Source organism: Xenopus laevis, chromosome 5L (genome assembly GCF_017654675.1).
Source record: "Xenopus laevis strain J_2021 chromosome 5L, Xenopus_laevis_v10.1, whole genome shotgun sequence".
NCBI lineage: Eukaryota > Metazoa > Chordata > Amphibia > Anura > Pipidae > Xenopus > Xenopus laevis.
Genome location: NC_054379.1, coordinates 16,757,934 through 16,781,157, shown reverse-complemented (window position 1 = coordinate 16,781,157; position 23,224 = coordinate 16,757,934). Strand labels below are relative to the sequence as shown.

Genomic DNA, 23,224 nt, shown 5'->3' with positions numbered 1-23,224 from the left:
CCCTTTTGACCTGCTCAGACGCTAAACTTTTAAGCGCGGAGCAGGAGAGGGGGGCGGCATCGGGGTTGCTGCCTCAGGGGGGCAGCAGCCCACGGATCACCCCTGCCTGTACAGAGAGATACAATAAAGCTATGACAGCCCTGTATTCCCCTGTACTAAGCACAATTCAGCAGGAACAGACCCTAAGTTTGCTCATAGCCTGTACAGAGAGATCCCATAAAACAATGGCGGAATAGGTATTCCCCTGTACTAAGCACAATTCAGCAGGAACAGCCTCTACGTTTGCTCATAGCCTGTACAGAGAGATCCCATAAAACAATGGCGGAATAGGTATTCCCCTGTACTAAGCACAATTCAGCAGGAACAGCCCCTAAGTTTGCTCATAGTCTGTACAGAAAGATACCATAAAACAATGGCGGAATAGGTATTCCCCTGTACTAAGCACAATTCAGCAGGAACAGCCTCCTACATTTGCTTATAGCCAATTGCTTGATATACATGTCCAAATCTTTATGACAGACACACTGCCATCATCCAAATGGTGCCATGCTGGGAGTTGTACAGCAGTAATATAAAGAGTTTCCATCTTGCTCTTCTATATCTGCTATAATCCCCTGCAGCCCCATCCAATTCAGGTCTGTTGTACCACTGTGTTTGCTCTGGTGCAAATAAATGGACTAAAAACCCAACATTAACAATAAAGACTAAAATGGGAAAATACTAAATATATTTTTGCAGTCAGGAGTCAGTAAGAGGTTCAACTGATTAGAAAATGAAATGATATTGTTGAAAATACTCAGACTAGTTCTGTACAAACACAAAGGGAGGCGGTGCCCGGCGGGGGTAACAAGTGATCGTCTCCAGTGGAAAAGACTCGGCAGCGCAGGGAGAGATTGAATTCAGCACCACGGAGAGCTCCCTGCTGCGCGCCCCCAAGCGCAAGGGACAGAGGAGAGCGCCGTGCACGCGCATCCCAGGTGAGACATGGGCAGAATATGGAGGGGAACAGGGGAGCGGCCAGCGGCATATGGAACTGGGGGAGCCCACAGCTGCGTCTGTTGCAGGTAACAAGCTTCTCATACAGGACGAGGGAGACTGTCGGCAGACAATAGTTGTCATTCATCTCCAGCGCTGGAGCAAAGAGGATCTGCTTGTTATATGTTCCCCATGACCTTATCAGGATGTAATATCCGCGCAGAGGAGGAGGAGGAGGAGGAGGGCGGCAGAGGGATGTCTGATCGGGAAGGAGAATGAGGAGGGCACAGCTTTATACTGTATTCCCGAGCTTTGCTGCTGACAAGCAGAACCTGTCAGGGAATCAGTGAATGGAAATCAGCAGAGTCGGCTTTGTTGCACAGCAATGTGTTTATTGGCACCCAGCAGCCCTTCACTGGAGCTTCCCTGACAAGTAAGTGCCACATTCTGTCTGCTGGTGTATTGCTTGTTATAGGGGCACCTGCTGGACTCCCACATTGTACCTGCCACAGCTTTATTTAAGAGGCGCAAACAGTGTTCACTATTCTGGGTCCTGTGCTTTGTGCCTTCCCCCCCCCCCAGCAGATCAGTAGTTATAGGCACATGTTCATCTCTTTTCTGTGGAGGGATAAAATTGGGGGATAGTGTGTATAATAAGGCAAGCTGGTGTCAGGGGAAGAGACTGTAATTGTGGGATAGTGCTTCTAGTAAGGACAGATGCTGTCTGGGGAAGAGGTTGTTACTGTGGGATACTGTTTATAATAACGTATAATATGGGAAAGGAGCATAACTGTGAAATAGCGTATAGTAAGGCAAGATGGTGCCCTGCAACACAGTGTGCATAGTAAGTGAATTACTGTTAGTGGAAGTGAATAGTGATTTTATCTGTGTTAGAGTAACGCGTATAGTTAGTAGGGTTCCATGAAAAGGAACTGTAACTCTGGGATAATTATTTATATATAAGCATTTACTTATATAGAGCCAGCTCATTTACTCACTGCTTTCAACAACTTGTTCGTAATGTGTCTATTAAAGCAAAAACTGCAGAACCAACACTTTATATAAGTATTGACCAACTAGACATGTCTGTCTGTTATTGAGCTACAATTCCTAGCAGTGAAGGCATTTAGGAATGCTGGGAGTTGTAATTAAACAACAGTTGAAATGCAGCAGGTTGGATGGGACTTGATTATATAAATACTGAGGCCCCATGGAGGCTCAGCACTTGCCTTGGTGCCTCTTAAAGTTCCCTGGATCTGCCCAGCACACAATGAGCCTCCTCTTGCCTCTGTCCTGCAGGTCTGCACGCTTGGATCTACTTGCTGAAAGATGTGTCATGGAACGTGTGTGCGGAGGGCTGATCTCTTTCCAGGTCAACGTCAGTCTCTCCTGGTTCTGCTCCTCTGCGTTCAGCTGTCTCTGTGCTTTGGCCCTGTCCATCTGTCTGTGGGTAAGTGTCGCTTCTCTAGGAGGGGGAATGGTGCAAAGAGAAATCTTACTTAGCTATTGCCTTTTTTGCCTATGGTTGGGGGGGTACAAGAAATTAAATTAATGCATTGGCTGCACATGCTAAAGTTGAGTACTTATTTGCAGCAAAGTTTAATCCAGCGTCGTTCTCTCTCTGGGGGCCCCAGATGTTGTGGAACCCAACTACCAGGATGCTTTAACCAAGAGTTTTATCTTGGAGGATACTGGGAGCTGAGGCATAGCAGCATCTGGGGAGCAAAGATTACCAAAAACTCTCCTCTGTTGCAAAGTTTGTCCCCTCCTGCTTTAAAATCATTGAGAATCATTGGCAAAGACTACTGCATCATAGTTACATTGTCACTTTTGTGTGTGTGCCTCTGTGTGTCCGTCCCCATATGGCTGTGCATGTGATTGTATTTTTTTTATTGTGCGTCGACACAAAAAGTTTCAGGCACCAAAGTGTGTAAATTCAGTGTAAAACAAAGTCTTTATAGCACCATAGTCTATAAAGACTTTGTTTTACACTGAATTTACATACCTTCGGATGGCACAATAAAAGCTTAATTTGCAGTTATCCTGCTCCTAGTGTGTGATTCCCAAGTTTACAAATATACTATTAATAGTAGGAGGCCAGGGACGGAGCTTCCACTCCTATTATCTACTAAAAGTATGGCTAATGTGTGCATTTTCTTGTTAGGATTTATATAATGTTGTGGCTGCTGGATCAAACTTCTTACATAAATCTTCGCATAGACCCACACTCCAAATATTCAGTGAATCAGATTACTTTTATTACATCCATCTGTGTATTCAATGTTTCGGCCCACCTTAGGGCCTTATTGATAATATATATATATGGTTGGTAATATATATTAGCAATTGTCTGTATTGTTATGGGGTAGTGTGCATCCATGTATCAGTGTATAAGTAAATGTATGTCTGTATGTGAGGCTTAATTTGCCTTTGTGTGTGGCTGGGTCTGTAGGGCTGTGTGTGTGTGTAAGTCTATATGTCTCTTTGTGTGTGCCTTTGTGAGAGACTGGCTGACTACTGTATATAAGAGTGTGTGTGTTTTGTGTCTGTGAGATTGTGTGCGGGTCTATGTCTATGTGTGTGAGTGAATGCCAGAAGACAAATTGGTCTCCTAGTTCATCCCTTCTTAACCTTCTGTTTTTAACTGATTCTTGTCATGAACTTGACTGAGACAAGAGAGAGGTCTCATTCCGCAGACCAGTAATCATTGCAGTCAGTAGCCATTCAGACAGGGGCGATCCTGGCCCCTCCGCCGCCTGAGGCAGCAGCAGTTGCTGCTGCCCCCCTCCCCCGGAAATTCGCTCTTAAAGTACCGGGAGCAGCATTTTTGCTGCCCCTGGTACCTAGTGGGGCGCTGCCGCCTGAGGCGACAGCCTCAACTCGCCTCATTGGCGGAGCACCCCTGCATTCAGAGATCCCCAGCTGAGAGAACAGGAGAAAAGGCCGGCCTGCACAGTGGGAGTTGCTATCGGTATCTCCTTTGTTCTTACCAGCTGCAGCAGGAGGTGTTTGCAGGTGAAAACTTGGAATCTCCACAATTCCATTTGTTTATTAGAGTTGCAGAAGCTTAATTGAGTCCATGAACTTTTATTTGTTTTGTTCTGCTTGGCATGCATGGGTTTCTATTGAACCAGCCAATGCAACCCTCCAGCAGTTATTGAGCTACAGCTCCCAGAATCCAGTGGGTGACCTTGTCTGCAGTTCAGCAACAGCTGCAGGGAATGGGCTGCATGTTTCATGCACTGAATTTAAAGGGAGAGACCTCTGTGTTTCACTTAGACTGGGGTACATATTTGTGCTGTATATGTGTCCAAATGCCTGAAATTCCCTGCACATTTCTGTATTCCTATCATTCCCCCAAATGTGAATTAGACTTTAGGACAAGGATCTGACACTTAAATTTAAAATTTCTATTAACTTGTCCTTTTGGTTGGAGGAATTAGGGGCATACCGATCAAGGTCTGTAGCAACAGAAATAATAAGCATTGCTCTTATCCTCTTTTATTCATAAAGAAAAAAGCAATGCACGTCTATGGGTGATTACAAATCGATAAAATACTTTTCTGCATCATTATGACGGTGTATTGGCGACAGAAAAAGAACAGAGAAGATGAAATGATTGCTCGTAAAAAAAAAGGACAAACGTGTTAAATGTGCCCCTAAGGAGATGTGCAGATAAGAACGTATTTCTTGCATTGGCTAAATCAGTATTAAGTACAGATGGTAGAATTACAGTTAATTAAATTCAGTATAAAAGCATACACACACATATATATCTATATATTATACAAAATCACACACTGCTGTAAACGTCTATAAATAATATTGTTTTGTTATCTCGTTACTGCAAAATTATATTATTTTTCACTTGTGACATCACTTGTCAAAGATTGTGATGTCAATTTAGACTTCCATGACCCTAATTCAGTTATGAGGCTACAGGAAAGGAGTTTCCTCTCTAACAGTGGGTTCCAAACTTTGGGGTTCAGAGAAGGGACAAGCCTAAGGGCCAGTTAGAGTGAGATTTTAGGAGAATGCTTACTTTGACTTTTGAAGCTGAGGTGAGATTTTGGGGTGAATTCCTATTTGCTGTGATAGATATGATATAATATTATTGGAGCCATGGTTGGATGGTATGTACAGCCATATATATTTAAGCTTGTTATGCTTTGAGGGGCCCTGGACCCTTTTGGGGGCTCTCTGTGGGTTACTGTTGTGATTGTTGTACTTCAGCTGGGGAAGAATAGTAGGGGGGGGTTCAGTTCAGCAACGACCAGAGAACCATAGTGTCAATACTAATGCCTTTTATCTTAAGGGCATTGCACATGATTCCTTATAGCATGAGAGACGTCACAATGGTTAGAATCATACAATTGTGACCTCACCATTGTTTATCTTTAGCAATATTACAGGTTATTTACCTAAGTATTTTATACATTCATTATATCCAATATACATACAATGCACACTTTCCTGCCTTTCTGATTGATTCTTCTATAAAAACCCTCCCGTGCAGGTGTTTATGATTCTTTGCAATGGGGGTAAAAATAAACAATAAGCCGGCAGATTTATCCTCGTCTAATTACGGAGACCGGTTATTTGTGTGCCGTGTATAGAAATCTATGTCAAATATTGTTCCTTCCAATTTATTTGCCCTCTCAGCATAAATTAACTTTTGCTGCATGATAGGATTTTTTTGCCAAACAATTGCTCACATGGAGGAACCTGCCAGGCTGAGCCAAAGCGAAGGAATCAGCATCTTTAAGAACACAATTTAATCAGGAAGTGATGGGTTTGCTTGATTTCTTGAAATGTATGGGTTTTTTTTATATAAGAAAAAAAATAAATATATCTATATATATATAGATATATATATATATATATAAATAGGAGGTATCAAGAAGAGCCCGCACACACAGGACTTGAGTGAAGAAAAAAATTTTCGTTTATTCAACATTTCGGCCCAGTCACATGAGCCGTCTTCAAGACTTCCTGAAGACGGCTCATGTGACTGGGCCGAAACGTTGAATAAACAAATTTTTTTTTCTTCACTCAAGTCCTGTGTGTGCGGGCTCTTCTTGTTACCTCCATACTATGTTTAATTGCTCCAGCACCTAGGCATCCATTTTGTGTTCTGTGTGCACCGACCCCTTGGTTGTTATATATATAAATATATATATGTTTTTTTAACAAAAATTGTCAATGTGGATGAAACCACATTTTATGGGGGTCTAGAAGAGTTCAAGTGGCTCTGAGCCCTTTGAAATAATGAGTGCCCTGTGCTCAGTTCTATGAATAATCAAGCTACAGATCTGAAAGGGATGGGTGCCAGGGGTGCTGGGAATGGTAGATCAACAAAAAGTAGAGGGCTGCCATCTGGATACCCCTGATCTCTTGCTACATATTATTCGGGTTTGTACTGTAGCAGCCTGTGAAGAAATGGCCTACTGAGTGTAGCGATGGAACAACTAAGTAACTCCATCTGCTGCATGAATATTTTAGAGCACAACAAAGGTATAATGTGCAGACCATTTGGAAGAAGCTTTTGGCCTTGTTTAAATGCAAGTCACTTATATAGACACAAGGAATGCACAGGGATGCCCTCTCCTATGCTTAAAGGGGGTTGTTCACCTTTAAATTAACTTTTAATATGATGTAGCGGGTGATATTCTGAGACAAATTGCAGTTGGTTTTCATTTTTTTTATTTGTATTTTTTTAGTTATACAGCATTTTATTCAGCAGCTCTCCAGTTTGCACTTTCAGCAATCTGTTTGCTATGGTCCAAATTACCCTAGAAACCATGCATTGATTTGACTTAGAGGTTGGGTCATGAATAGGAGAGGCCTGAATGGAAAGAAAGAGCAATAAAAAGTGTCAATAGCAATTATAATTTAGCCTTAGAGAGCATTTATTTTTAAATGATCCCCAGTGACGCCCATTTGAAATCTGGAATGAGTCAGAAGATGGCAAATAATTTAAAAGCTATAAGAAATAAATAAAGAAGACCAACAGAAAAGTTGCATATAATTTAAAGGGGTGGTTCACCTTTAAGTTAACTTTTAGTATGATGTAGAGAGTGATATTCTGAGACAATTTGCTATCGGTTTTCATTTTTTATTATTTGTGTTTTTTTGAGTTATTTAACTTTTTATTCAGCAGCTCTTCATTTTTCATTATAAACAATATGGTAGTTAGGGTCCAAATTCCCCTAGCAACCATGCATTCATTTAAATAAGAGACTGGAATATGAATAGGAGAGAACCTTACTAGAAAGATGAGAAATACAAATTAGCAATAAAGGGCACCAATCATGATGAAAGTTCAAGAAATCTGATTTTTAAAACAGTTAGAATTGTTTGTATAATGTAAATGATCAGCTCACTATTCCTTCTGCAAGATCTCCCCTATCTCCCCTGCAGTTCTAGCTGAGGCAGCCATCTTGGATTTCACTGGCTCCTCCTACCTATATCTTCCCAGCCAACTGTAGCTCTGAAATCTCGCACATGCTCAGTTAAAATTCCTTGCTTGCTTATCAACCCTTCTAAGCTATTTTCAAATCAGCCAAACCTGTGTGTTAGCTGCTGTTCAGTAGTGCTGCCACCTGCTGGAAATTACTGTGTGCCCTTCATTTGCATAATAACTTTACCAGCAGGGGACAAGATAGGGAAATCTCCTGATACTTCTAGTGGAGGAGTTTACTTAAACAAGGCATTCTGGGTAGAACACTCAAAGCAGTGTTACAATCTGAGCATGCTCCTGAAATTTGCATATTAGAGTCTCTGTTATAGTCACAGTATGGCCTCCCTCAGTGAAAGAACCCATTTGACAAAGTAAGCAGTTTTCTCCAAAAACTATATACATTATGTAGTTTGATTAAACTTGTTTAGCTTGTACTGGTCAGATTGTTAATATGTGTTTGATTTTGGCTGTGATAGGTGCCCTATAACAACACATTCTTACATTCTTACAGAGCATTTGCTTTTTAGACGGGGTCAGTGACACCCATTTGAAAGCTGCAAAGAGTTAGAAGAAAAAGGCAAATAATTATAAAACTATACAAAATAAATAATGAAAACCATTGGAAAAGTTGCTTAGAATTAGTTATTCTGTTACATATTAAAAGTTTACTTAAAGGTGAACCACCCCTAAATATAATCTGAAGTCTTTGTTGGGCTTTCCATTTATATGTAACTTTATGTTATATTATGGTTTAGTGGCAAACATTCTGAATTGTACTAGGACTATACTGGAGTGGAGCACATGACAGCTGTTATGGGTTGAAGATCAGTTATTTTAGTATTGCCCAAGTATGAGCACCAAGACATGAGGATATTATGTGATATTAGCAGTACTGCACGGGCAATGCCACTCGGGGTGATTCCTAGTATGCCAAGTGGCAAATTCCAGATTAGCGGGCAGGTAGCTAAATGGAAAGAGTTGCTCTTCCTTTAAATTCAATGGTGATCTCCTGAACCCACCCAGTGTACTTGTGTTTCGAAGTTATATCGGCTGACCCACAAGTACACTGGCAGGGTCCAGGCAATTACAATGCATGCAGATTTAGGGGCAAATACAAACATTCTCCTGCTGCTAAGCTGAAAATCATGCTGGAAATGATCTTGTTGGCCATACAAACCATTCTGTCTTTGTGGGCACAGATCCTGTCTGAAATACATTGTCAAGAATTTGACGAGAAAGCTTAGCAAGGCAGAGTAAACAACTCCATAGTAGTTTAATATAATGACGACTGCATATACATCTAATAGGTATATGATAAAATGATAAAAATTATAGCATCCCTTATTAGATGTAGTCTGTACTGAAATTGTGTACATTTTTGATTTTTCTAAAATGACGTAACTAAATAGTCCTGTGACATGCTGAGGGGTCACATTCCATCCCTGAGTGCCTACATGGCTATGTTCCATTGGTCTAGATGGGTTTTATTTCTAACTGACACTTTCTGTGAAATTCCTGTTCAACCAACCGGGCACGGTGCCATTGAGCAAGCTCCTGCTAGTGATCTATTAATATTCTATGATCCATTGCTTTACGTACAGGAGAAATATCCAGGAGGATTAAGTCTGACACCACTTGTCTCCTGCCATCAGAAGATCATTCATTAAACGTCCCGTATCTACTCCTGCGCTGTGAGCCGTGAAAGTATTTCTCCGTAGATAACATTGCTCCATATAGACATTCCATACATCACTTTGCTTCCTCTAGCAAATATCCAGCATGAAATAACTCATATCATCTATGATACTGCCCAATAGCCAAGTAATGCCAGGAACTAATACCATGAGCATGAGGACCCCAGGGCCGACAGTCAGTTTTTGCATATCTGACCTTTCCTTCTCTGCTTAGAATCTGGCAACAGAATGCAAACAGGGTGCAGAGGATGGGCACTGGCCAGCAGAGGAGCCCCTTGCATATCACAGCTAAAATAGCAGTCTATGCAGGGCTGATCCTATCAAATGTGGGGCCCAATTGGGACCATGTTGGCGGGGCCCCTAGACAAAGTGTTGCTGGCTACTGACACACCAAGTATTTAGGAAAATAAGGGCATACAGGCACAAAATAGAAAGGAAGGGGGCAGACAAGGTAAGAGAGTGAGAGGGATGAAATAGGGGCACATAATAGGGGCACACAGGGTAAGAGAGAGAGGGAGGAAATAGGAGAGTGGACTGGGCCAATTAGTTTGGGGCAGGCTGGGCCGATTCAGCTTGGGAGCAGGCTTGGTTGGATTGGGGGCAGGCAGGGCCTATCAAGGTTGGAGGAAAGCTGGGCCTATGAGAGTTGGGGGCAGGCTAGACCTATGGAGTTGGGGGATAGGCTGGCTTATCAGAGTTGGGGGTGGGCTGGACCTATGGATTTGGGGATGGGCTGGACTCTCAAAGTTGGGGGCAGGCCAGGCAGCATCATGTGCTGAGGGAAATATTATCTGTACTGCCCTGTGGTGCGGGGCCCCCAGAGGTGCGGGGCCCTATTGGGCCCAATTGGTCCAATAGGCCTAAGGCCGGCCCTAAGTCTATGCATATACATTGTGTATTATGTCATTTACATATTTTGGTTTTACTGGCCCTTTACCAAAATGGGTGCGAAACCAATGGACAAAACGCCAAGTCAATATGAATAAGAAATTCTAGCAATAGCATAAATCATCATCATTAATTGGATTAATTTGTTGTTAGTGACTCTAGGTAGCATTAATTCAGACAACAGAGCCAACAGAGGACCTGGTGGGGCTCCTGAATTATGCATAGTCTCAATATGAATTCAGAATTAATACCTTCTGGATTTGTGGGGCACTAAAAAGATTTTGCATCAGAGCCCAGCAACTTGTATATACCCGCACTTGTTTAGATGGGGCTTTGGGTTCTACATGAGAGTAGGGTGTATTGGTCTTGTTCAGTAGGGGGGTAATCTTAAACCACGAGACGAAGTAGACACGTTATTCCATTTTGAACAGAAATGAGCATCTTGTTAAAATTGCTCCAGAAAATAATGATGTTCCCCATTTTGGGGTTGATAAATTGTTTCTGGCATATAATCTCTGGGAGAATATTCCAAAGGTTCTTTGCATAACAAATGTGCATATTTTATATTTTCAGTGCTTTCATCTGCATATCATTTTCAAAAAGAGATAGTATGGGAAAGAAAATCTCCAGGACAGCTGGCATTATTACATATATTGCCGATTTGGGGTGAAATCAAGGCCATGTTCATCTTTGGTGTGAATCCCTATATTTTGGATAAAGTAGAAATATACAAACTATAACTGTTGTGTTGAACTGCAGGTTGGGAAAAAAGTATAACTTCCATCATGATACCCTACTGCCATTTTGCCCTTCTGTTACAATCTTGTCCTATGGCTATCATCTTGTACTACTGCCATGTTACTCTACTCTTCCCATCTTGCCTTACTGCCACCTTCATTGTTTCTACTGTTCATACTGTTGTCATTTTGCCCTACTATCACCATATTGTCCTTCTGTTGCCATCTTGTCCTACAGTCACTATCACTGATGTCTGTGTGGCTCTACTTTATGTGGGACCCAGGGAATGTGCCCTAATATGAACTCATAAAAACAGTGTGTAAATGTACACTTTGTTCTTTGAGAGATATGTCATGCTGTCTGGTGACACAGACTCTTTCTCCCATTCTTTGTGTGCGATTAAATCTAGTGCTGTACCTGCTGATACAAAGAGCACATATCTCATCCTAACAAAGAACAGGATAGATATCTATTAAGATCAGCTCCTCAATTCTGTTTAATCACACAAAGCACCAAGGAGTATGACTCAATGTTGTCCTGAATTTCTCTATAGCAATGAGCAGGGCAGAGCTCATATTATAGTTGCTGACCCAAAAAGAAAGGTCAGATCTCTCATTCTAGCCCTGATTCCATCAAATAGAACACAACAGTGAGATTCTATTGAGTCTTAAATCTTTCTATTGACTTAAAGGCCAGCACAGTCCTCTTATACTCCCTAATGATATTAAGAGAAATACACCACTTAGTCATTCTGTTTAGTGATGCAAAGAACAAGGGGCCTTCCTCTATCCTTCTGTCCTGCAGTACAAACAGTATGGCTTCCCTTCCTTATTCTGTTTAGTGATATCAAGAGCAGGTGCCTTCCCTTTTCACCCTATTCAATGATACAAAGGGGTTGACCTCCTGTTGTCATTCTATGCAGTGATACAAAGAGCAGGGTCCACTCTCTTTCATTCTATGCAGTGATACAAAGATCAACTACCACCCTCTATCATTCTATCCAGTGATACAGGGAGCAACTACCACTCTCTCTCTCATTCTATCCAGTGATACAAAGAGAAACTATCATCCTCTCTCATTCTATCCAGTGATACAGAGAGCAATTACCTCCATCTCTCATTTTATCCAGAGATACAGAAAGCAACTACCACCCTCTCTCATTCTATCCAGTGATACAGAGAGAAACTACCATCCTCTCTCATTCTATCCAGTGTTACAGAGAGCAACTACCACCTTCTTTCACTCTATTCAGGGATACAACGAGCAACTACCACCCTCTCTCATTCTATCCAGTGATACAGAGAGAGAACTACTGCCACCCTCTCACATTCTATCCAGTGATTCATTGAGCAACTACCACCTCTCTCATTTTGTCCAGTGATACAGAAAGTAACTATCATCCTCTTTCATTCTATCCAGTGATACAGAGAGCAACTACCACCCTCTCTCATTCTATCAAGTGATACAGAGAGCAACTTCCACCCTCTCTCATTCTATCCAGTGATACAGAGAGCAACTACCACCCTCTCTCATTCTATCCAGTGATACAGAGAGCAACTACCACCCTCTCTCATTCTATCCAGTGATACAGAGAGCAACTACCACCCTCTCTCATTCTATCCAGTGATACAGAGAGCAACTACCACCCTCTCTCATTCTATCCAGTGATACAGAGAGCAACTACCACCCTCTCTCATTCTATCCAGTGATACAGAGAGCAACTACCACCCTCTCTCATTTTGTCCAGTGATACAGAGTAACTACCTCCCTCTCTCATTCTATACAGTGAAACAAAGAACAGGCTCCATCCTCTTTCATTCTGTCTAGTGATACAAAGAGTATGGCCTCCCCCTCTTGTTATATCCAATGATACAAAGAGCAGGGGACACCCTCTCTCATTCTCTTCGGTGATACAAAGTGCATTTCTCACTCTTTCCACTAAATGGTCATAAGTTGCACTGCCCCTTATATAAATAATGGGTCCTCCAAAATCTGTTTGGCCCCAGGTCATACCAATTGACTATTGTTATTACACACCCCTTCATTTTTCTACTCTTGCAACATTAATTACTGGCATTTATATAGGAAGACTGACCTCTCCATTCCCTGTTGGACTCTCAGTATATGTAGCAATAAAAGCAATGGAATATTTATATATAAAGGTCATATGGGGCAGTATATTTCTGCTTAGCTTGGAAAGCACATTTGGCTTCTCAAACCATAGCCTGGAACTGACTCGAGACATGCAAGCTAAATTGGCATAACTCAAATAATGAGCGCTTGGGAATATGATTGTAGGTTAAGGCAGCCCTTCCACTGCCCCTTATATATATATGATGAGCAGGTCCCACTGGGGCTAATTTGGGCTAGGAATTGAGAAGAATGACCATTTTTCTCTTAGATAGGTCATTTAGGAGGAATTTTGGGTGAATGTGTGTTGTCCTCGATTCCTTAGAACTATATTCCCCTAATATTTCCCTACATCTATACCCATTTCATGTGCAAAAGGGACCCTGACCAAATAGGGTCCTCTTGATGAGCACAAGAGTTTAGGGAATTCTGGGTTATATTCTTTTTTATAAGAATGAAGGACATTGAAGACAAACCTAACTCCTATGCCAAAATGCCTGCTGTATTACAAACAAGGAAGGTGACCCGTTTTAGCAGGAATCTGCTCAGCACCTACCCCAGCTTCAAGTTTAATATCCCAGTAAATGAACATGAAGGACTTTGGTCAGAATGTAATACATTAAAGTGAAATCTTTTATTATTATTATTTTGAAAAATAGGTTTTTTGCGGTCTCCCATATAAATGTGTTTTGTATGACTATTGCTTTCAAATTATGAAAGAACAGCATATTTTTCTGTTTCTCAGTTTTCACCTATCCTTGTTCAACAGCTATTGAAAAGGGGCCCCAGATGAAAATGCTATGCAGCGCTCATATTGATTAAAATGCACAGGTCTAAGGGAAATACACATGGGAATTGCATCAACGTGACTCATTCTGGTTTTAAGAAAAAGGATCCCAGAATTATATGTGTGTGTGTGTGTACATGTATGTGTGATGGTGTGTGTGATGCATGTTGGGGGGATCTAATCTATGCAAAAGGAAAACACAATGTACAATACAGAATGGCATTGGCCAAGGTCATTTGTAAAGCAAAACAAAGAGCTCTAATGCAAAGCACAAAAAATAACAAATATTTTTATATTTCATCTGCATTTGTGGATGTAATGGACCAAAAGGCTTGGGGGCAAGAACACAGAAGGGAACAGTTTAAACAAATCCTATTTATCTGGTGTGTGTGTGTTTTTTTTCCATCGTTACAGCTAGAGAGGATATTAAAAGCTTTTAATCGCCAGGGTTAGGGAAGAAAACAGGTCAGCAGGGACGCATCATAATTTGCAAAAGTGCTGTTGTGCAAGAGTAGTAATTAGCATTGCACCCTAAGGGTTGTACCTGTGATCCATCCAGAGTGAGGCCCAGGAGGCAGGTACAGACTACACAAGGGACTAGGAAATGAAGTGCATCTCAGCATTGTGGGGTTAATATACTAAGGCAGCTGAAAGTAGACATATAGTTGCTGTTATAATCAAGACTGTCTCACTATACGGCTGTTAGACAATGGATTCTCCTTCCGGTATGTCTAGAGAAAGAGCTGGGAAGAGGAAAGCTCTGCATTAGAACCATCAGTCCAATGTTTTCTCTTTTAAGCTGGCCATAGACGTACAGATTATTAGGCTATATCGGAGGAATTGAACGTCCATTTCAATCTTCTAACCATTCAGATTAATATAAAGTAGTAAAGAGAACAAATCAGACGATGCTTGGGCCATAAATTGACAGGCAGCAATCAGATGAAAGTTATATTCGACAAATAGTAGTGTCAGTCACCCAGAGATATTATCGTTAGCTGATACAAATCTTTTAACTGAACAAGCAATCGCCATGATACGAAAAATCTTACAAACCTTTGTTTCGTAGGGTAGTAGCTTTGCGTCTATGGCCATCTTAACTCCTGGATTTGGTAATGCACATAAGTATGGGACTCCCTTGTGTCTTGCATACTAATGTATCACAATGAGCATATGGGCAAAGCAGAAAATCATTTTAGGGCTTTTTGATTTGCAACTATTAATGCACCCAATGCTTACTCTTACCTTTAGTAAAGAAGCCCCAAGATCTTAGCAAAGTAAAAGGGGAGCTATTATTTCCCTGAATACAATATACTTTGATTTGCCATTGGCTGCATACCATAGTCCCTAGTTACTCCATTATCATGCTATACAAACCATCATGTTGCATACATCTACAATATTTTACACATTAATGCTGGTCCCAAGAGAAACTATCCTAAAACCTGCCTACACGTTATGGTCATCATCATCATCAAGTTCCATTCGGATCATTCTAGAAACGTATCGCAGCAGTTCATTAACATGAAGCCTGACAAGGCATTATTCCTTCCCTGTTGTCTTAACCCTCCCAGGTGCAGAGAAAGCAGAAAATAAAGCAGAGGCTAATTCATCTGAAACCATCACTAGTCTTTGGTCTGCCAAGCAATGCCGCTTCATCAATATTGTTTGAGATCGGCACGTCAAATGTGGTTTGTGCCCCTTCTCAGTTGTCAACCCCAACCTGATTTCTACTGTCAGTCCCAAACACACGGGGAGAGCCTGGCACCCCTTCAGAATCTGAGATTTAAATTCGTGCATCTGAGATTTAAATCACACGCACGGCTAAGGTCATTAGTACACAGCAGATATGATGACTTGCATAGGATAAGAGATTATATAAATCTCCCAGCTCTGCAAGTGGAATGGGCTCTCCAATTAGTTGGTAACACGACATCCCAGCTGTCCAGGGCCACATGTAAAAGCAAATCCTTCTGGGCACCATAAAGGCACTAATGACAAGGTCAGATGCCGGGCTGAATGAATTTTGTTACAACAGCACCACCAGTCTGACCACCAAGTAGTCAAGGAAGTTGTCAGGAGAAAGAAAGAGGCTGCTCTGATTTTCTTTCTGAAAAAAATTAAAAAAACATCAGAGCAGCCTCCTTCTTTTTCCTGACAACTTCCTTGACTACTTGGTGGTCAGACTGGTTGGAAAATGACCAGTAAGTGGTGCTGTTGTAACAGTACATGTAACCCCTTATAGCTTGAAATAAATAAATAAATAATGAATGTAAATTACAAAAGTACTTAGAATAGCACCCTCATCAATTCTACATTCACTTATTTTAAAGGGTTTACTTATCCTTTAAGGGGAGATATTTATTTTCTATCCCTATTCCTGCTGACTTGGAATTCCAATACTGGCTCCATAGTCTCTAACCCCCACCGATTTCACCTGGTGGAGTGTAGATCTGATTCATTCCTAGCACTCATATTGTAGCTTCCCCAGTGGCCCCTGTTTTGGGGGGACACTAATCATTTCTGGACACAACATTGTTTGGGTGAATCTGAGGCATTGCAGATGGTATCTGGGCAGGGGCTAAATGGGTCTTGTTTTCTAGTAGAGAATGCTAAGTAAGAGGTTGGTTCTGCTTAGAATTCTAGCCCCTAGATGAAATGCGTTTGAAGTTTTGGCTGGTGGGGACCTGCTGTTTCCTTACTTCTCTGGGAGATGATGGCAGGCTTCACTGGAGTTATTACGGTAATAGAACATTTTGAGGCTGTGCTAAGGAAAATAGGAGACACAGGGTAAATATAGTGGGGAATTTAGCAGGACTTGGATAACACCTTGCAAATCTGGAGGGCGAAATTGTTGTGGGGTATATTATTTCTGATATCAAGCTGCTTATCTACTAAACCTCCGTGACTATGGGAGATGTTTAGTAATTCCCCTTTACACTTTTATAAGCTTGTGTCTATTAAGCTCAGATACGGTAAAGTTCCCCCCTGCATGTTATTTATAGGACTGTCAATCACCTCTTTTCTTCCTGATGAATAGTGCATTATATTAATTATATATATCCTGGCCAGACATTTGTTATGCTATGCCATTTTCATCTTATACAGCAAATATACAGTATATATAGAGCTGCCTGTCTGTAGTCTCACTTTACCTAGAGATATAATATTAACGTATTAACGAGGAATTGTTTATAGCACATTATGCCTGTGGCTACTTATTTGTGAGTGCCGATTTCATGTACTTCACTTCTTGTATTATTGATCTAAGCGTTGATACTATTCCCCTCTCCCCTGTGGGAGTTTTAAAGTAGTTGCCCGTTGAAGCATTAAGTCCAGGGACCTGCAGGTATTTATGTAGTAAATGTGTGTGTTAAACAGGGAGAATGTAGCAGATTTGTTTTCTAGGGGCTGCCTATTGGAATTTTTGCTCAGGACTCCCTAGTGCCTTAAAGGGGTTGTTCACCTTTGAATAAAATTTTGTTATGATGTAGAGAGTGATATTCTAAGACCAATTGCAATTTTTTTTCATATTTGTAGCGTTTGAGTTATTTTGTTTTTTATTCAGCAGCTCTCCAGTTTGCCATTTCAGCAATCTGGTTCTAGGGTCCAAACTCCCCTAGCAACCATGCATTGATTTGAATAAGAGACTGGAATATGAATAGGAGAAGGTCTGAATATAAATATCAGTAGTAAAAAGTATTAAAATACATTTGTAGCCTTACAGAACATTTGTTTTTTTTTTAGGTAGGGTCAGTAACCCACATGGGAAAGCTGGAAAGAGTCAGAAGAAGAAGGGAAATAATGAAAAAAATATTTAAAAAACATAGTAGACCAAAAAAAAAGGTGTTAAAAATTGGCCATTCTAGAACATACTAAAAGTTAACTTAAAGGTAAACCACCCCTTTAATGTGGCACTGCCTTAATGCCACCTCATTTCTTGTCACTAGCTTACAGGCTGGGGGTATTTCTGTTTCTGACCCTTTTCCCAGCTCCTGAAATCAACACAACGCTCAATACAGCAAACTTGACATTGTTCTGCATGTGCCAGAATCGAAATAACTGAATAAATCTCCATCATTCGCCAAATGAGGGATGTGCTGGTTTCTGTATTAGCTGAATGGAAATAAATGACTTATGCCTGTAGCGTTCAATTTCTGAAATCCCACTGTTCATGTATAACAATTACACATTGACATCTGCGAGGGATTTGTAGGCTTTCCTTCTGTCTGTTCTGCTGATCACAACAGTTGTAATTTACCAGCAACCTGCAGGTGTCACTGTACAGACTGGTATCACGTCCACCAACATTACCTGGATCTTATGCCGAAGTGAATCCTGTGCCCCCCCCCCGCTATTGAAATACAACTTTTGGAATCTTCCATGCAGGGCTGGGCCAGGCTGGCCGAGCGTCCTAGCCAACCTGGCCGGCCAAAACCCCTTCCCCCACACGGGTGAACGACGGAGGGAAGGGAGGGGTGAGCAAGAGAGTGAGGGGTGTTCGACGGATGAAAGGGAGAGCAATGGAGGGGAGGGAGGGGAGAGTGACGGTGTGAGGGAGGGGTGATCGACAGAGGGGAGGGAGGGGTGAGTGATGGAGGGTAGGCAGAGGTGAATGACGGAGGGAGGGAGAGGAGAGCGACGACTGGAAGGGAGGGATGGAGGGATGAGCGATGGAGGGAGATAGAGGAGGGAGAGGAGAGCAATGAATGGAAGGGAGGGAGGGGAGAGTGACGGTGGTGAGGGAGGGGTGATCAACAGAGGGGAGGGAGGGGTGAGCGATGGAGGGGAGGCAGAGGTGAGTGACGGAGGGAGTGGAGAGCGATGAATGGAAGGGAGGGGGGATGAGTGATGGAGGGAGATAGCGGAGGGAGAGGAGAGCAATGAATGGAAGGGAGGGAGGAAGGGGTGAGTGACAGAGAGGAGGGAGAGGTGAGAGAGGAAAGGGAGGGGAGATCGACGGAGGGAAGGGAGGGAGGGAAGGGTGACAGAAGGGAGGGGAGAACGACAGAGGGATGGGTGACAGAGGAAAGGGAGTAAGACTGAGGGGTGCGAACACAGACTAGGGGTAGGCAAAAGACAATTTAAGAGGTAGCTGTCCAACGCCCCCCTATCATTGCGCCCTAGGCAGCTGCCTCTTCTGCCCACCCCAAGTTCTGGCCCTGCTTCCATGAGATAAATGGTGCCAAGTTTGCTCCCATTGCAGTATCCTGTAGATTGCCTGCTTTGAGCATTTATTACTCCAATTACCCCCAATTGTACGATGACACTGCCTAGAGCGACTGTAACTCACTACTTGCAACATAAACAAGGCTACAGGCTGAAATCCATTACAGTATATCAGGGAAAAGGGGATATTAAAGGAAGATACATTTTTTTTAAACCAAACATAATAACGTTCAAAATGAAATTGGATTTTTTTTAAATGTGCCTATATGCTGCTATTATCACCTTGCGATGGAGCTCAGAAAATGAATCAGCCTCTCATTCTGTGGATGGAACCATGAGCGGGAAAATGAGGGTGCAGCAGCGCCGCAGCAGATGTCTGGCCTGTTAGGAAGTATAATTACAGGGATATATCATATGCTGATTGTGTATACACTGTATATATATATATATATATATATATATATATATTTTTTTTTTTTTTTTTTTTTTTTAAACCACATCTAATCCAATGTATTTTAAAGGGGTGGTTCACCCTTGAGGTAAATTTTAGTATGTTGTAGAATGTCCAATTCCTACCAACTTTGCAATTGGTCTTCGTTATTTATATTTTTATAGTTTTTGAGTTATTTGCATTTTTCTTATGATTCTTTACAGCTTTCACTTGGGCGTTGCTGACCCCATCTAAAAAGCAAATGTTCTATAAGGCTACAAATATATACAAATATTGTTATTACTTGTTATTACTACTTTTCATTACGCCTCTCTGATTCATATTCAATTTTCTTATTCATATAAATGCATGGTTGTTGGGTTAATTTGGACCCTAGCAACCAGAATGCTGAAACTGAAGAGCTGCTGAATAAAGAGCCAGATAACTCAAAAAACACAAATAATAAAAAATTAAAACAAATTGCAAATTGTTTCAGAATATCACTCTCTACATCATACTAAAAATTAATTTAAAGATGATCAACCCCTTTAATAAAAGTAAATTCTTGGTTTAGCAGCAGCATATATACTACTTGCTAAAATCATTATTATTATCAACATTACTTCAGTGAATACGGTTTATGCCGACCATACTTTTTTGCCTATTGTTTTAATTAGGGTTTAGAAATGTCTATGGTTTTTATATAAACAACCCCAGCTGCAGCCTGTTAGCCTTTGAGATAAGGAGTAGCTCATTATACAGAGGTTTCTCAGTCAGCCGATTGCCGATTTGTTTTAATTGTGCTCATAAGAACTGTAAATAGAACGTGACTTTAATTTCCCAACATGCCCTGTTTAGTGCAAGATACAACAAAACCATAATTTTTTATATGCACAAAGTTCATATTCAGTGCCAGCACAAACTCATGTTGGATTGGATTTCCATTCTGCAGTATCATTGTGTTATGTTTTGGGTAGCCGAGGATGAGTACAGTATAACAGTACTTTATTAGCAGACTCTTGCAGCCATCACACAACAGTAACTTTTACTTTCACTTTTTAAGCTGTCAGGAAGTCTGTACAGTATATGTCTGGGCACAGTGACATCTACAGGCCATTTGTATAAACACCACTCATTGCCAGTGGCAGAGGCCATGGAGAATATTGGTGTGACAAATTCCTGGCCTGGAGACAACTAGCTGATTTAAATGGAGGGTAAAGGGAACAATCACCTCCCTGGCAGACACTTCAATTAATTTTATTTTGTCTCACATGAATCCCTCCTCCTACAATCTGTTTGTAATACATATACATACATAATTACAGTGCCTTTCTTGCACGCAAGACATCTGACAACTCCCCCACCCCATGCCTGGCTGGGATTACTTCACTTAAAGGTGAAGGAAAGCTACCGAATAGTTTAGCCACAATACTGCAAGCTATAACACTATATTTATTCTGCAGAATGCTTTACCATACCTGAGTAAACAGCTCTAGAAGCTCTTCCTGCTTGAGTCTCTCCCTGCTCACTCATAGCTCTGGGCTCAGATTACAGCAGTGAGTGGAGGAGAGAAAGGGAGGGGGAGAGGTAGAGAGGAGCAAACTGAGCATGCTCAAGCCCTAGCCCTGGAGGTTTAAGCTGAAAACAGGAAGTCTGATACAGAAGCCCATGAGTACACAATAGAGGGAAAGAAATGCTGTGTTTCTTTTGACAGAGGACTCAGAGCAGCATTACTTTGAGGGTTTACTGGTGTATTTATATAGACCTTTCTGATAAAGCTTACTTAATTTTAGCCTTTCCTTCTCCTTTAAAGGAAAAATTGTGATTTCTGCTACTAAAATCTGTCAGATGTTGTGGAAAATAAAGGTAATAGAGCATGCGGCCTCCTTAGTTACGCTACTACACAAACCGTAACTATACGGAACTGTAGGGAGCAAATATTGATACAAATAACTGTCCCTGTGCAACTGACTGCAGGAAAAGCGCAGGGACTGCAACTGCACTTGTGGACGTACACAGGTCTGGACCAAATAGGCCCTGGCATTTTTAAGTAAACAGAGGTCCAAACAGCCCCCCACCAGCCTAATAAATAGTGAGTGACATCTTACATCAGACCCACAGATTGCCAGTCTTGGAGGTACATGTGACCTAATAGTTGATTTTGGTGCTTGTATGGACAACTGCACTTCCTGTTCTTTCATGTCACTATCTGGCAAAGATCACCATTCCGGCCTTGCTTTATGGCAGGGATTCTCAGCTTGCACTGAGAGTCACAGTGATATTTTTAGAAGATAAATTAAGGTGAGGTATCCATCATCTGATGCGATGGCATAAATAAATGTAACACAAAAAAATACAAAAAATGACAAAAAAATAACACAATGGGAGGTAATTTACCAAGTGTAAAAAAAGGGTGCAAAGTGCAAAAAAGGGTGCAATCCCTTTGTTTTTTTGTATTTTGTGCCTGGACTTCTCTAAAGCAGGGTCAGACTGGGCTGGTGGGACACTGTAAAAAACCCGGTGGGCCCAGGCCCGTTCCCTTCCTGAAACCATTGCCAATGCCCCAACCTCCCTCGGTCGCCCCGGTTGTGGCCATGATAAGAAAAAGGACGTGCGAGGGACAGGAGGGCAGTTGTGACTGGGGCAGGGCCCGGTGGTGGGTAAGGGGGCCCCTGAGGCAGAAGCCTGGTGTTCCCCAAGCCCCCCCAGTCTGACTGAAGTTCCAGAGGTATATAGGCTTCATTTTGGACTTGCAGGGGAGGCATACATCTAGGTGCAGAGTGCAGCCAGACCCCCCACAAGTGCTTATTTAAAGGGGTTGTTCACCTTCCAAACACTTTTTTCAATTCAGTTGTTTTTAGATTGTTCCCCAGAAATAAAGACTTTTTCAATTACTTTCCATTATTTATTTTTTACATTTTTTCCAAAATCTAAGTTTAAAGGTGAATGTTCGTGTCTCTGGTGTTTGAGTCTGACAGCTCAGTAATTCAGGTGCAGACTCTGAACTGTTACAATTTTGCAACATTTAGATAATCCATTTCTCAGCAGCATCTCTGGCGTATTAGTAATTATTGTATCAATTCTAACAGCTGCCTGTAATGAAACCTAGAGATTCTGCTCAGCAGGGACAAAGATAAGAAATGTATCAACTAAATGTATCCATTTAGAACAGTTTACAGGATTGGCGACCCCTCTCCCAGAGCTGCTTCAGAAGGAGGGAAATGACACTTTACACTTCAATATTAGAAAAACCGTCACACATAGAAAATAGAAAGTCATTGGAAAAAGTCATTATTTCTAGTGATCTATCTGAAACCAACTAGTTGTTTGAAGGTGAACAACCCCTTTAATGAGCACTTTAGCACCAGTTTAGTGGATATTTGCCCAGCCAGGAGGATCATAATAAGAGCCAGTCTGGAGTGAGCCTCATCAATGCATCAGAACTGCCCTTGCCTTGTCCCATCCCTTGCCAGATAACAGTTAGGTCTACCACTGTTCTAGCCTCATGAACAGGCCAATAAGCTGGCAACTCAGTCTGAAGTGACCAGTGGCTAAAATTGACATTTAGGCATTTGCTTTTCAGAGGAAATGTATCAGTTGGCATAACAGTGTATTGGAAGTCAGATTTCCTCTTCGGAGTTCTGCCAGCGCAGCACATCTGATCAGTGTTTGTGTTTGTACCTCTGTGCATGAACACAGGTCTCAGCCATTTGGAGCCTTGGCACATCTCTGATTAAACTGTTTGCAATCACTAATAATCTTTGGGTTGTCGGATCCAGGAGCATAAACAGACAGATGCATCACTTGGTATATTTAGTCACAGAAAGTGGGAAAGGGCTGGCATCTCGGAAGCGGTAGAAAAGAAGACTGGGTCTCGGACTCCCCCGTCTTCAAAAATCAGGGCTGGGCTGAACATGGGAAAGAAAATGTAATTCCTAGCAACTTCTCAATTT

The 23,224-nt window shown here is 41.7% G+C and overlaps 1 protein-coding gene across 2 annotated transcripts in view; it reads left to right on the top strand.

The window, feature by feature from the left end:
* Nucleotides 1-848: 848 nt before the first annotated feature.
* Nucleotides 849-23,224, top strand: part of LOC108716094 (sushi domain-containing protein 4) — an 81,775-nt gene continuing 59,399 nt past the window's right edge. The window contains exons 1-2 of one of the 2 annotated variants that reach the window (XM_041562565.1): nucleotides 849-1,408; nucleotides 2,275-2,425. In XM_041562565.1, the coding sequence (XP_041418499.1) occupies nucleotides 2,305-2,425 (121 nt within the window). In that variant the 5' untranslated portion in view covers nucleotides 849-1,408; nucleotides 2,275-2,304. The remainder of the gene's footprint in view (nucleotides 1,409-2,274; nucleotides 2,426-23,224) is intronic. The other variant, XM_041562566.1, reaches the window with a different exon arrangement.